The 15,815-nt window shown below is 44.4% G+C and overlaps 1 protein-coding gene across 3 annotated transcripts in view; it reads left to right on the top strand.

Annotated features, from left to right (window-relative positions):
* The window catches only part of LOC130297955 (gastrula zinc finger protein XlCGF26.1-like), a 37,100-nt gene that overhangs the window by 17,350 nt on the left and 3,935 nt on the right, over window positions 1-15,815 (top strand). For 2 of the 3 annotated variants that reach the window (XM_056550821.1, XM_056550830.1), the window contains exon 4: window positions 6,145-6,271. In XM_056550821.1, coding sequence (XP_056406796.1) covers window positions 6,145-6,271 — 127 coding nt within the window. The remainder of the gene's footprint in view (window positions 1-6,144; window positions 6,272-15,815) is intronic. The other variant, XM_056550837.1, reaches the window with a different exon arrangement.

A 15,815-nucleotide genomic window follows, 5' to 3' on the forward strand; every position in this document is an offset into this window, starting at 1 on the left:
GACATTATACAGTAATGGAGGGGTCTGGTGATGACTGGAGAGGTGACCCTGCTGGGACATTATACAGTAATGGAGGGGTCTGGTGATGACTGGAGAGGTGACACTGCTGGGACATTATACAGTAATGGAGGGGTCTGGTGATGACTGGAGAGGTGACACTGCTGGGACATTATACAGTAATGGAGGGGTCTGGTGATGACTGTAGAGGTGACACTGCTGGGACATTATACAGTAATGGAGGGGTCTGGTGATGACTGGAGAGGTGACACTGCTGAGACATTATACAGTAATGGAGGGGTCTGGTGATGACTGGAGAGGTGACACTGCTGGGACATTATACAGTAATGGAGGGGTCTGGTGATGACTGTAGAGGTGACACTGCTGGGACATTATACAGTAATGGAGGGGTCTGGTGATGACTGGAGAGGTGACACTGCTGGGACATTATACAGTAATGGAGGGGTCTGGTGATGACTGGAGAGGTGACACTGCTGGGACATTGTACAGTAATGGAGGGGTCTGGTGATGACTGGAGAGGTGACCCTGCTGGGACATTATACAGTAATGGAGGGGTCTGGTGATGACTGGAGAGGTGACACTGCTGGGACATTATACAGTAATGGAGGGGTCTGGTGATGACTGGAGAGGTGACACTGCTGGGAATGCTGGGACATTATACAGTAATGGAGGGGTCTGGTGATGACTGGAGAGGTGACCCTGCTGGGACATTATACAGTAATGGAGGGGTCTGGTGATGACTGGAGAGGTGACACTGCTGGGACATTATACAGTAATGGAGGGGTCTGGTGATGACTGGAGAGGTGACACTGCTGGGACATTATACAGTAATGGAGGGGTCTGGTGATGACTGGAGAGGTGACCCTGCTGGGACATTATACAGTAATGGAGGGGTCTGGTGATGACTGGAGAGGTGACACTGCTGGGAATGCTGGGACATTATACAGTAATGGAGGGGTCTGGTGATGACTGGAGTGGTGACACTGCTGGGAATGCTGGGACATTATACAGTAATGGAGGGGTCTGGTGATGACTGGAGAGGTGACACTGCTGGGACATTATACAGTAATGGAGGGGTCTGGTGATGACTGGAGAGGTGACACTGCTGGGACATTATACAGTAATGGAGGAGTCTGGTGATAACTGGAGAGGTGACACTGCTGGGACATTATACAGTAATGGAGGGGTCTGGTGATGACTGGAGAGGTGACACTGCTGGGACATTATACAGTAATGGAGGGGTCTGGTGATGACTGGAGAGGTGACACTGCTGGGACATTATACAGTAATGGAGGGGTCTGGTGATGACTGGAGAGGTGACACTGCTGGGAATGCTGGGACATTATACAGTAATGGAGGGGTCTGGTGATGACTGGAGAGGTGACACTGCTGGGACATTATACAGTAATGGAGGGGTCTGATGATGACTGGAGAGGTGACTCTGCTGGGACATTATACAGTAATGGAGGGGTCTGGGGATGACTGAAGAGGTGACACTGCTGGGACATTATACAGTAATGGAGGGGTCTGATGATGACTGGAGAGGTGACTCTGCTGGGACATTATACAGTAATGGAGGGGTCTGGGGATGACTGGAGAGGTGACACTGCTGGGAATGCTGGGTCATTATACAGTAATGGAGGGGTCTGGTGATGACTGGAGAGGTGACACTGCTGGGAATGCTGGGACATTATACAGTAATGGAGGGGTCTGATGATGACTGGAGAGGTGACACTGCTGGGACATTATACAGTAATGGGAGGGGTCTGGTGATGACTGGAGAGGTGACACTGCTGGGACATTATACAGTAATGGAGGGGTCTGGTGATGACTGGAGAGGTGACACTGCTGGGAATGCTGGGACATTATACAGTAATGGAGGGGTCTGGTGATGATTGGAGAGGTGACACTGCTGGGAATGCTGGGACATTATACAGTAATGGAGGGGTCTGGTGATGACTGGAGAGGTGACACTGCTGGGACATTATACAGTAATGGAGGGGTCTGGTGATGACTGGAGAGGTGACCCTGCTGGGACATTATACAGTAATGGAGGGGTCTGGTGATGACTGGAGAGGTGACACTGCTGGGACATTATACAGTAATGGAGGGGTCTGGTGATGACTGGAGAGGTGACCCTGCTGGGACATTATACAGTAATGGAGGGGTCTGGTGATGACTGGAGAGGTGACACTGCTGGGAATGCTGGGACATTATACAGTAATGGAGGGGTCTGGTGATGACTGGAGAGGTGACACTGCTGGGACATTATACAGTAATGGAGGGGTCTGGTGATAACTGGAGAGATGACACTGCTGGGACATTATACAGTAATGGAGGGGTCTGGTGATGACTGGAGAGGTGACACTGCTGGGAATGCTGGGACATTATACAGTAATGGAGGGGTCTGGTGATAACTGGAGAGGTGACACTGCTGGGACATTATACAGTAATGGAGGGGTCTGGTGATGACTGGAGAGGTGACCCTGCTGGGACATTATACAGTAATGGAGGGGTCTGGTGATGACTGGAGAGGTGACACTGCTGGGACATTATACAGTAATGGAGGGGTCTGGTGATGACTGGAGAGGTGACACTGCTGGGACATTATACAGTAATGGAGGGTCTGGTGATGACTGGAGAGGTGACACTGCTGGGAATGCTGGGACATTATACAGTAATGGAGGGGTCTGGTGATGACTGGAGAGGTGACACTGCTGGGAATGCTGGGACATTATACAGTAATGGAGGGGTCTGATGATGACTGGAGAGGTGACACTGCTGGGAATGCTGGGACATTATACAGTAATGGAGGGGTCTGATGATGACTGGAGAGGTGACACTGCTGGGACATTATACAGTAATGGAGGGGTCTGGTGATGACTGGAGAGGTGACACTGCTGGGACATTATACAGTAATGGAGGGGTCTGGTGATGACTGGAGAGGTGACACTGCTGGGAATGCTGGGACATTATACAATAATGGAGGGGTCTGGGGATGACTGGAGAGGTGACACTGCTGGGACATTATACAGTAATGGAGGGGTCTGGTGATGACTGGAGAGGTGACACTGCTGGGACATTGTACAGTAATGGAGGGGTCTGGTGATGACTGGAGAGGTGACCCTGCTGGGACATTATACAGTAATGGAGGGGTCTGGTGATGACTGGAGAGGTGACACTGCTGGGACATTATACAGTAATGGAGGGGTCTGGTGATGACTGGAGAGGTGACACTGCTGGGACATTATACAGTAATGGAGGGGTCTGGTGATGACTGGAGAGGTGACACTGATGGGACATTATACAGTAATGGAGGGGTCTGGTGATGACTGGAGAGGTGACACTGCTGGGACATTATACAGTAATGGAGGGGTCTGGTGATGACTGGAGAGGTGACACTGCTGGGACATTATACAGTAATGGAGGGGTCTGGTGATGACTGGAGAGGTGACACTGCTGGGACATTATACAGTAATGGAGGGGTCTGGTGATGACTGGAGAGGTGACACTGCTGGGACATTATTCAGTAATGGAGGGGTCTGGTGATGACTGGAGAGGTGACACTGCTGGGAATGCTGGGACATTATACAGTAATGGAGGGGTCTGGTGATGACTGGAGAGGTGACCCTGCTGGGACATTATACAGTAATGGAGGGGTCTGGTGATGACTGGAGAGGTGACACTGCTGGGAATGCTGGGACATTATACAGTAATGGAGGGGTCTGGTGATGACTGGAGTGGTGACACTGCTGGGAATGCTGGGACATTATACAGTAATGGAGGGGTCTGGTGATGACTGGAGAGGTGACACTGCTGGGACATTATACAGTAATGGAGGGGTCTGGTGATGACTGGAGAGGTGACACTGCTGGGAATGCTGGGACATTATACAGTAATGGAGGGGTCTGGTGATGACTGGAGAGGTGACACTGCTGGGACATTATACAGTAATGGAGGGGTCTGGTGATGACTGGAGAGGTGACACTGCTGGGGACATTATACAGTAATGGAGGGGTCTGGTGATGACTGGAGAGGTGACACTGCTGGGACATTATACAGTAATGGAGGGGTCTGGTGATGACTGGAGAGGTGACACTGCTGGGACATTATACAGTAATGGAGGGGTCTGGTGATGACTGGAGAGGTGACACTGCTGAGAATGCTGGGACATTATACAGTAATGGAGGGGTCTGGTGATGACTGGAGAGGTGACACTGCTGGGAATGCTGGGTCATTATACAGTAATGGAGGGGTCTGGTGATGACTGGAGAGGTGACACTGCTGGGAATGCTGGGACATTATACAGTAATGGAGGGGTCTGATGATGACTGGAGAGGTGACACTGCTGGGACATTATACAGTAATGGGAGGGGTCTGGTGATGACTGGAGAGGTGACACTGCTGGGACATTATACAGTAATGGAGGGGTCTGGTGATGACTGGAGAGGTGACACTGCTGGGAATGCTGGGACATTATACAGTAATGGAGGGGTCTGGTGATGACTGGAGAGGTGACACTGCTGGGATATTATACAGTAATGGAGGGGTCTGGTGATGACTGGAGAGGTGACACTGCTGGGATATTATACAGTAATGGAGGGGTCTGGTGATGACTGGAGAGGTGACACTGCTGGGACATTATACAGTAATGGAGGGGTCTGGTGATGACTGGAGAGGTGACACTGCTGGGAATGCTGGGACATTATACAGTAATGGAGGGGTCTGGTGATGACTGGAGAGGTGACACTGCTGGGACATTATACAGTAATGGAGGGGTCTGGTGATGACTGGAGAGGTGACACTGCTGGGACATTATACAGTAATGGAGGGGTCTGGTGATGACTGGAGAGGTGACCCTGCTGGGACATTATACAGTAATGGAGGGGTCTGGTGATGACTGGAGAGGTGACACTGCTGGGAATGCTGGGACATTATACAGTAATGGAGGGGTCTGGTGATGACTGGAGAGGTGACACTGCTGGGACATTATACAGTAATGGAGGGGTCTGGTGATGACTGGAGAGGTGACACTGCTGGGACATTATACAGTAATGGAGGGGTCTGGTGATGACTGGAGAGGTGACACTGCTGGGACATTATACAGTAATGGAGGGGTCTGGTGATGACTGGAGAGGTGACACTGCTGGGAATGCTGGGACATTATACAGTAATGGAGGGGTCTGGTGATGACTGGAGAGGTGACACTGCTGGGACATTATACAGTAATGGAGGGGTCTGGTGATGACTGGAGAGGTGACCCTGCTGGGACATTATACAGTAATGGAGGGGTCTGGTGATGACTGGAGAGGTGACACTGCTGGGACATTATACAGTAATGGAGGGGTCTGGTGATGACTGGAGAGGTGACACTGCTGGGACATTATACAGTAATGGAGGGGTCTGGTGATGACTGGAGAGGTGACACTGCTGGGACATTATACAGTAATGGAGGGGTCTGGTGATGACTGGAGAGGTGACACTGCTGGGACATTATACAGTAATGGAGGGGTCTGGTGATGACTGGAGAGATGACACTGCTGGGACATTATACAGTAATGGAGGGGTCTGGTGATGACTGGAGAGGTGACCCTGCTGGGACATTATACAGTAATGGAGGGGTCTGGTGATGACTGGAGAGGTGACACTGCTGGGACATTATACAGTAATGGAGGGGTCTGGTGATGACTGGAGAGGTGACACTGCTGGGACATTATACAGTAATGGAGGGGTCTGGTGATGACTGGAGAGGTGACACTGCAGGGAATGCTGGGACATTATACAGTAATGGAGGGGTCTGGTGATGACTGGAGAGGTGACACTGCTGGGAATGCTGGGACATTATACAGTAATGGAGGAGTCTGGTGATGACTGGAGAGGTGACACTGCTGGGACATTATACAGTAATGGAGGGGTCTGGTGATAACTGGAGAGGTGACACTGCTGGGACATTATACAGTAATGGAGGGGTCTGGTGATGACTGGAGAGGTGACCCTGCTGGGACATTATACAGTAATGGAGGGGTCTGGTGATGACTGGAGAGGTGACACTGCTGGGAATGCTGGGACATTATACAGTAACACCACTGGAGGGGTCGGGGTGATGACTGTATCATTATGTGTCAGGTTCCTATAAGGTGTCAGGACGTGGCGGTCTATTTCTCCATGGAGGAGTGGGAGTATGTAGAAGGACACAAGGATCAGTACAAGGATCAGGTCATGATGGAGGATCAGCAGACCCTCACATCACCAGGTAATAGACATAAAATATTCTGTACGTACTGATGAGGGAAAAGTATTTATTTGCCCAAATATGGACCTTGGGAACCATTATCTCCTATCAAGTTACTGTGTTCTAACACAATACACAACATGGAGACATATACCAGATAACACAATACACAACATGGAGACATATACCAGATAACACGATATACAACATGGAGACATATACCAGATAACACAATACACAACATGGAGACATATACCAGATAACACGATATACAACATGGAGACATATACCAGATAACACAATACACAACATGGAGACATATACCAGATAACACAATACACAACATGGAGACATATACCAGATAACAGAATATACAACATGGAGACATATACCAGATAACACAATACACAACATGGAGACATATACCAGATAACACAATACACAACATGGAGACATATACCAGATAACACAATACACAACATGGAGACATATACCGGATAACACAATACACAACATGGAGACATATACCAGATAACATTATACACAACATGGAGACATATACCAGATAACACAATACACAACATGGAGACATATACCAGATAACACGATACACAACATGGAGACATATACCAGATAACACAATACACAACATGGAGACATATACCAGATAACACAATACACAACATGGAGACATATACCAGATAACACAATACACAACATGGAGGCATATACCAGATAACACAATACACAACATGGAGACATATACCAGATAACACAATACACAACATGGAGACATATACCAGATAACACGATACACAACATGGAGACATATACCAGATAACACGATACACAACATGGAGACATATATACCAGATAACACAATACACAACATGGAGACGTATATACCAGATAACACAATACACAACATGGAGACATATACCAGATAACACAATACACAACATGGAGACATATACCAGATAACACAATACACAACATGGAGACATATACCAGATAACACAATACACAACATGGAGACATATACCAGATAACACAATACACAACATGGAGACATATACCAGATAACACGATATACAACATGGAGACATATACCAGATAACACAATACACAACATGGAGACATATACCAGATAACACGATATACAACATGGAGACATATACCAGATAACACAATACACAACATGGAGACATATACCAGATAACACGATATACAACATGGAGATATATACCAGATAACACAATACACAACATGGAGACATATACCAGATAACACAATACACAACATGGGGACATATATCAGATAACACAATACACAACATGGAGACATATACCAGATAACACAATACACAACATGGAGACATATACCAGATAACACAATACACAACATGGAGACATATACCAGATAACACAATACACAACATGGAGACATATACCAGATAACACAATACACAACATGAAGACATATACCAGATAACACAATACACAACATGGAGACATATACCAGATAACACAATACACAACATGGAGACATATACCAGATAACACAATACACAACATGGAGACATATACCAGATAACACAATACACAACATGGAGACATATACCAGATAACACAATACACAACATGGAGACATATACCAGATAACACAATACACAACATGGAGACATATACCAGATAACACAATACACAACATGGAGACATATACCAGATAACACAATTCACAACATGGAGACATATACCAGATAACTCAATACACAACATGGAGACATATACCAGATAACACGATACACAACATGGAGACATATACCAGATAACAGGATACACAACATGGAGACATATATACCAGATAACACAATACACAACATGGAGACATATACCAGATAACACAATACACAACATGGAGACATATACCAGATAACACAATACACAACATGGAGACATATACCAGATAACACAATACACAACATGGAGACATATACCGGATAACACAATACACAACATGGAGACATATACCAGATAACATTATACACAACATGGAGACATATACCAGATAACACAATACACAACATGGAGACATATACCAGATAACACGATACACAACATGGAGACATATACCAGATAACACAATACACAACATGGAGACATATACCAGATAACACGATACACAACATGGAGACATATACCAGATAACACAATTCACAACATGGAGACATATACCAGATAACTCAATACACAACATGGAGACATATACCAGATAACACGATACACAACATGGAGACATATACCAGATAACAGGATACACAACATGGAGACATATATACCAGATAACACAATACACAACATGGAGACATATACCAGATAACACAATACACAACATGGAGACATATACCAGATAACACAATACACAACATGGAGACATATACCAGATAACACAATACACAACATGGAGACATATACCGGATAACACAATACACAACATGGAGACATATACCAGATAACATTATACACAACATGGAGACATATACCAGATAACACAATACACAACATGGAGACATATACCAGATAACACGATACACAACATGGAGACATATACCAGATAACACAATACACAACATGGAGACATATACCAGATAACACGATACACAACATGGAGACATATACCAGATAACACGATACACAACATGGAGACATATATACCAGATAACACAATACACAACATGGAGACGTATATACCAGATAACACAATACACAACATGGAGACATATACCAGATAACACAATACACAACATGGAGACATATACCAGATAACACAATACACAACATGGAGACATATACCAGATAACACAATACACAACATGGAGACATATACCAGATAACACAATACACAACATGGAGACATATACCAGATAACACAATACACAACATGGAGACATATACCAGATAACACGATACACAACATGGAGACATATACCAGATAACACAATACACAACATGGAGACATATACCAGATAACACAATACACAACATGGAGACATATACCAGATAACACAATACACAACATGGAGACATATACCAGATAACACAATACACAACATGGAGACATATATCAGATAACACAATACACAACATGGAGACATATACCAGATAACACGATACACAACATGGAGACATATACCAGATAATACAATACACAACATGGAGACATATATACCAGATAACACAATACACAACATGGAGACATATACCAGATAATACAATACACAACATGGAGACATATACCAGATAACACAATACACAACATGGAGACATATACCAGATAACACAATACACAACATGGAGACATATACCAGATAACACAATACACAACATGGAGACATATACCAGATAACACAATACACAACATGGAGACATATACCAGATAACAGAAGAGTCTTTGGAGGATGGATGTAGTGACATAATTAGGATTCTCTCCATTCCCCGCTCCACTACTTACCTCTCAGCAGACAAGAACACCTCAGCTGTTATTAACGAGCAGCACTGTGTTTTCCTGGATACCAGCTAATTAATCATCCCTTTCCCTGCTGGGCCCTGGCTATTTAAATCTGCTTCAGTGCTGTTTGCCTATGCATGGTCTCTGATCCCCAGACACGCTCTGGTTTTTCCTTATTGTGATGATCCTATATTACCCTGCTCTGTCCAACATCCACTCTGGTTCCTGATCCTGACTATGCTGCTTTCCACTATCCTGACTTGGTTTTGCCTAGGTCCCTGGATTCTGCTATTTATTTATTTATTTATTTATTCCAAATATATTTTTATGAAACCGTTTTGCAAAATATACAAAAGAAGAAAGACATCGTCATTAACATTGCATATGGTCCCAACACCGTGTGGGTAAAACAACCTGAATATAAAAACAGAAGAAAATTATAGACACATGAAGTCTAACAAAGTCAGTGCCCCTTATATAAAGGATTGTCTGTATTTAACCCATTAGTTGCTCTCCCAGGGGACCAAGTATAAACAAATAAACATTAACAGATCTCACTTGATGAGCTATCAGGTAGCTGCAGCGCAGGTACTCTTAGGGTCTATTCACACGGCAGAATTTCTGTTTGCCGAATTCCGCCCCAATTTAAAGCCCATAGACTTCTATGGGATTCCGCAGTGCGGAATCCCATAGAAGTCTATGGGCTTTAAATTGAGGCCGAATTCCGCAAACAGAAATTCTGCCTTGTGAATCGACCCTAAGAGTACCCTTAAAGGGGTTATCCAGGAGAAAACTTTATATATTATATATATATATATATATATATATATATATCTCCACTGGCTCCAGAGAGTTAAACAGATTTGTAAATTTCTTCTATTACAAAATCTTAATCCTTTCAGTACTTATGAGCTGCTGAAGTTGAGTTGTTCTTTTCTGTCTAAGTGCTCTCTGGTGACACCTGTCTCGGGAACTGTCCAGAGTAGAAGCAAATCAACATAGCAAACCTCTTCTACTCTGTGCAGTTCCCGAGACAGACAGAGGTGTCAGCAGAGAGCACTGTTGCCAGACAGAAAAGAACAACTCCGCTTCAGCAGCTGATAATTATTGGAAGGATTAAGATTTTTTTTAATAGAAGCAATTTACAAATCTGTTTAACTTTCTGGAGCCAGTTGATATGGAAAAATAATTATTTATTTTTTTGCCTGGAATACCCCTTTAACCCTTTAATGACCAAGGACATATATTTACGTCCTTGGCCGGCTCCCGCCATATAACGCGGGGTCAAGCGGTGACCCCGTGTCATATCGAGTCGGTCCGGGACTCGAGGCTAATAGCGCGTGGCAGCGATCGCGGTGCTGCGCACTATTAACCCTTTAGACACGGCGTTCAAAGTTGAACACCACGTCTAAAACGAAAGTAAAAGCTTCCTGGCTGCTCAGTGGGTCTGATCGGGATCACCGCAGTGAAAATGCGGTGTCTCGATCAGCTAGGACGCGAGCGGAGGTCCTCTTGCCTTCCTCTGGCGCGTCCTTTCGGCGATTGAGATGCAGGCTTGAGCAATCGACCGCCGATAACACTGATCAATGCAAAGCTATGGCTTTGCAGTGATCATTGTAAAAGATCAGTGTGTGCAGTGTTATAGCCCCCTATGGGATAACAATGATCAGTATAAGAGATCAGTGTTTGCAGTGTTATAGACCCCTATGGGATAACAATGATCAGTATAAGGCTGGGTTCACACTACGATTTGAACTACGGTTCCCTTATACGGCTGGGAGGAGGGGTGGGCGGGGCTTAATCGCGGCGCCCGCACTCAGCCGTATAGGGGAACCGTATTTAATGTATGTCTATGAGCCGACCGGAGTGAACCGCAGCCTCTGGTCGGCTGCTTTTTCGTCCGTATGCGGTTTCCCGACTGCAGGCAAAAACGTGGTTGACCACGTTTTTGCCTGCGGTCGGGAAACCGCATACGGCCGAAAACGCAGCCGACCGGAGGCTGCGGTTCACTCCGGTCGGCTCATAGACATACATTAAATACGGTTCCCCTATATGGCTGAGTGCGGGCGCCGCAATTAAGCCCCGCCCACCCCTCCTCCCAGCTGTATACGGGATCCGTAGTTCAAATCGTAGTGTGAACCCAGCCTTAGAGATCAGTGTGTGCAGTGTTATAGCCCCCTATGGGATAACAATGATCAGTACAAGAGATCAGTGTGTGCAGTGTTATAGTCTCCTATGGGATAACAATGATCAGTGTAAGAGATCAGTGTGTGCAGTGTTATAGTCTCCTATGGGATAACAATGATCAGTGTAAGAGATCAGTGTGTGCAGTTTTATATTCTCCTATGGGATAACAGTGATCAGTGTAAGAGATCAGTGTGTGCAGTGTTATAGTCTCCTATGGGATAACAATGATCAGTGTAAGAGATCAGTGTGTGCAGTGTTATAGTCTCCTATGGGAGCTATAACTTTGCAAAAAAAAAGTGTAAAAAAAAGTTAATAAACGCGATTTAAGCCTTTCCCTAATTAAAGTCCAAATCACCCCCCTTTTCTCATAAAAAAAATAAAAATATGTAAATAAATATAACCATATGTGGTATCGCCGCGTGCGGAAATATCCAAATTATAAAAATATATCGTTAATTAAACTTCACGGTCAATTGCGTACGCGCAAATAAAAATTCCAAAGTCCAAAATAACGTATTTTTGGTCACTTTTTATATCATGAAAAAATAGCGATCAAAAAGTCCGATCAATACAAAAATGGTACCACTAAAAACGTCAGATCAAGTTGCAAAAAATGAGCCCTAATATGGCCCGTACGCAGAAAAATAAAAAAGTTATAGGGGTCAGAAGATGCCAATTTTAAACATATACATTTTCCTGCATGTAGTTATGATTTTTTCCAGAAGTCCGACAAAATCCAACCTATATAAGTAGGGGATCATTTTAACCTTATGGACCTACAGAATAAAGATAAGGTGTCATTTTTACCGAAAAATATACTGTGTAGAAACGGAAGCCCCCAAAATTTACAAAATGGTGTTTTTTCTTCAATTTCGTCGCAATTTTTTTCCTTTCCTTTTTGGGTAAAATGACTGATGTCACTGCAAAGTAGAATTGGTGGCGCAAAAAATAAGCCTTCATATGGATTTTTAGCTGCAAAATTGAAAGGGTTATGATTTTTAAAAGGTGAGGAGGAAAAAACGAAAGTGCAAAAAACGGAAAGGGTTAAGGGCCTCAACAATTATACCGCGTAGAGTGTTGGAAGGGACGAACTATGTCCGCAATCCTCTGAGAGTCGAAGTGAGTCACAATAAATGAATATTTTTGGGCCAGATTCTGTATGCCTTTCCGCATGTAATCTATCTACCCCTAAGAACGTCTTCAGCTCGGTCGCCAACATATATCTGGCCTTATCGCATCTAACCATTTGGCAAAAAAGACTCCTCAATGCCACAGAAAGCACAATGGGGGGAGATTTATCAAATCCTGTCCAGAGGAAAAGTTGCTGTGTTGCCCATAGCAACCAATCAGATTGCTGCTTTTATGTCTTCAGAGGCCTTTTCAAAATGAAAGAAGCGATCTGATTGGTTGCTATGGGAAACACAACAACCTTTTTTCTGGTCAGGTTTTGATAAATCTCCCCCTATATGTATAAACTGCAGGAACCTCTCCTCCCCCTAATTGACACTGGGCTCCGAATGACGCCACCATTTCGGGCCGCTTGAGGAGGCCTCCTGTCAGATTGTCTCCTTGGTTTTCATGGCCGCCCTCACCTCCCGTGCCCTATTTTCTAAATCATCTGTAGGGGTCAAACTAAGGCTAGGTTCACAATCAGTTCCCATATCAGGTTTTTGATGAAAAAACGGATTCCTCAAAACCAGACTAACCTGTATCAAAACGTGTGTACAAATTTCAACCCGTATACAGTTTGAAAAATTATGTCCGGTTGCATCCGTTTTATAAGAAAAAAAACACATACGTTTTTAACTTTTCACTCCATTTTGAATAAAGTTTCACTTGTTTGATTGAAATTCCAAGAAAAAAAAACTGTGCAAAGTCAAAAACCGTCTGGTGCACACCGGATGGAACCGTACGCACATACAGTTCTGTACGGTTCCCATTGACTCCCATGTTAAAAAAAAATATATATATATATGGTTTAATACGGTTTTTCACCCGGACCAAAAAATGTGGTAGTCTACAGTTTTGGGCACAGGTAAAAGACCGGACAAAACCGTATAAGACGCAAAACGGACTAAACCGGATGATGCGTTTGACATACGGTTTCCAATGTTAAGTCAATGCATACGGTTTCCTATACTGTTTCGTACGGTTTTTAACTTGAAACCGTATTCGGGAACTGTATAGCAAAAACGTGGTGTGCGTGCACCCTAATGCGGCTTCGGTTCCCCCTTCCGGTTGAGGAGCTGGATTATCGTAGGAGGGAGGAGTCATGTCTTTATTGGGACAAGTCGGGTCATTTGCTCGGATTATACAAAACTCGGCCGGGAAACACTTGTACCTGATGTCCTCCCGGGAGACAGACCCTGGGTGGGCTTTCTTGGTCCCCAAATATCTACAAAGAGAAACCTATGATTACCATTATCCTCTCATGGGCTAATACCTCAGCGGTCATGCAGACCCTCGTAGACCCTGGTGCCGATGGCTATTTTTGAGGATAAGGTCTTTGTAGCCCAAAATGCTATTCACTACATCTACAGGTCCTCTCCTCTGACCATTGGATGATGACCATTGATGGAAGATCCTTACAGCCTCCTCACCTTATCCATGAGACAGTTCCCTTGTCTGTGGTGATAGGGGCGCACCAGGAGACCCTCTAGTTCCAGATAATTTACGCCTAGATGATATTTGGTGTAGTTTTACTCCCTTATCATCTGAGACCAAACACACCAGGGTGTAAATGTATGCCCTGGAGTGTTAAAGGGGTACTCCCTTGCCCCAGAGTTGTAAGTGGCGGCCATGAAGGTGACATCATGGCCACACCCCCACGACATGAATGGAAGGGGGCGTGACATCACCATTACGACTGCCTGTTCCAACAGGATGTTTTGGCGCAACCAAAAAAATACTATTTTTGTGTGGGGTAATTAAAAAGAAAACCGCAACTTTGCAATTTTTGGATGGTTTAGTTTTCACGCCGTACAATTTACGGTAAAAATGACACGTGTTCTTTATTCTTTGGGTCAATACGATTAAAATGATACCCATGATAATATACTTTTCTATTACTGTTGCGCTTAAAAAAAAATCGCTAACTGTTTAACCAAATTAGTACGTTTAAAATCCCCCTAATGTGAAGACCTATAACTTTTTCATTTTTACGTATCAGCGGCGGTATGAGGGCTCATTTTGTGCGCCGTGATCTGTACTTTTTATTGATACCATATTTGCTTATATAAAACTTTTAATACTTTTTTTATTTTTATTTTTGGAATAAAATGTTATAAAAAAGCACCGTACAGTATCATTAACATTTTATTTTAATTGTTGGGATATTTACGCACGCGGCGATACCAAATATGTATATAAAAAAATTCACTTTTTGGGGGTGAAATAGGGAAAATAGGGCAATTTACGTTTTTATTGGGGGAGGGGGTTTTTCAATTTGTTTTTACTTTTTTTACTTTTATTTTTATACTTTAATCATTCAATTGCTAACTGTTCAGTGCTATGTATAGGACATAGCACTGATCAGTATTATCGGTCATCTTCTGCTCTGGTCTGCTCGATCGCAGACCAGAACAGAAGACCCGTAGAAGTCAGCGGAGGCAGGTGAGGGGACCTCCGGCCGCCATGCTGGATGATCGGATCGCCGCGGCAGCGCTGAGGGGGATCCGATCATCCATTCAAAGTACCGCGATGCTGCAGATGCCGTGATCTGTATTGAGGGGTTAATGTGATCTGTATTGAGGGATTAATGGTTGACATCCGCGCGATCGCGGATGTCCGCCATTACGGACTGGTCCCTGGCTGCTATCAGCATCCGGGACCTGCCGCGCATGATCCGGGCATCGCTCCGATGCTCGCGGTT

Source organism: Hyla sarda, chromosome 1 (genome assembly GCF_029499605.1).
Source record: "Hyla sarda isolate aHylSar1 chromosome 1, aHylSar1.hap1, whole genome shotgun sequence".
NCBI lineage: Eukaryota > Metazoa > Chordata > Amphibia > Anura > Hylidae > Hyla > Hyla sarda.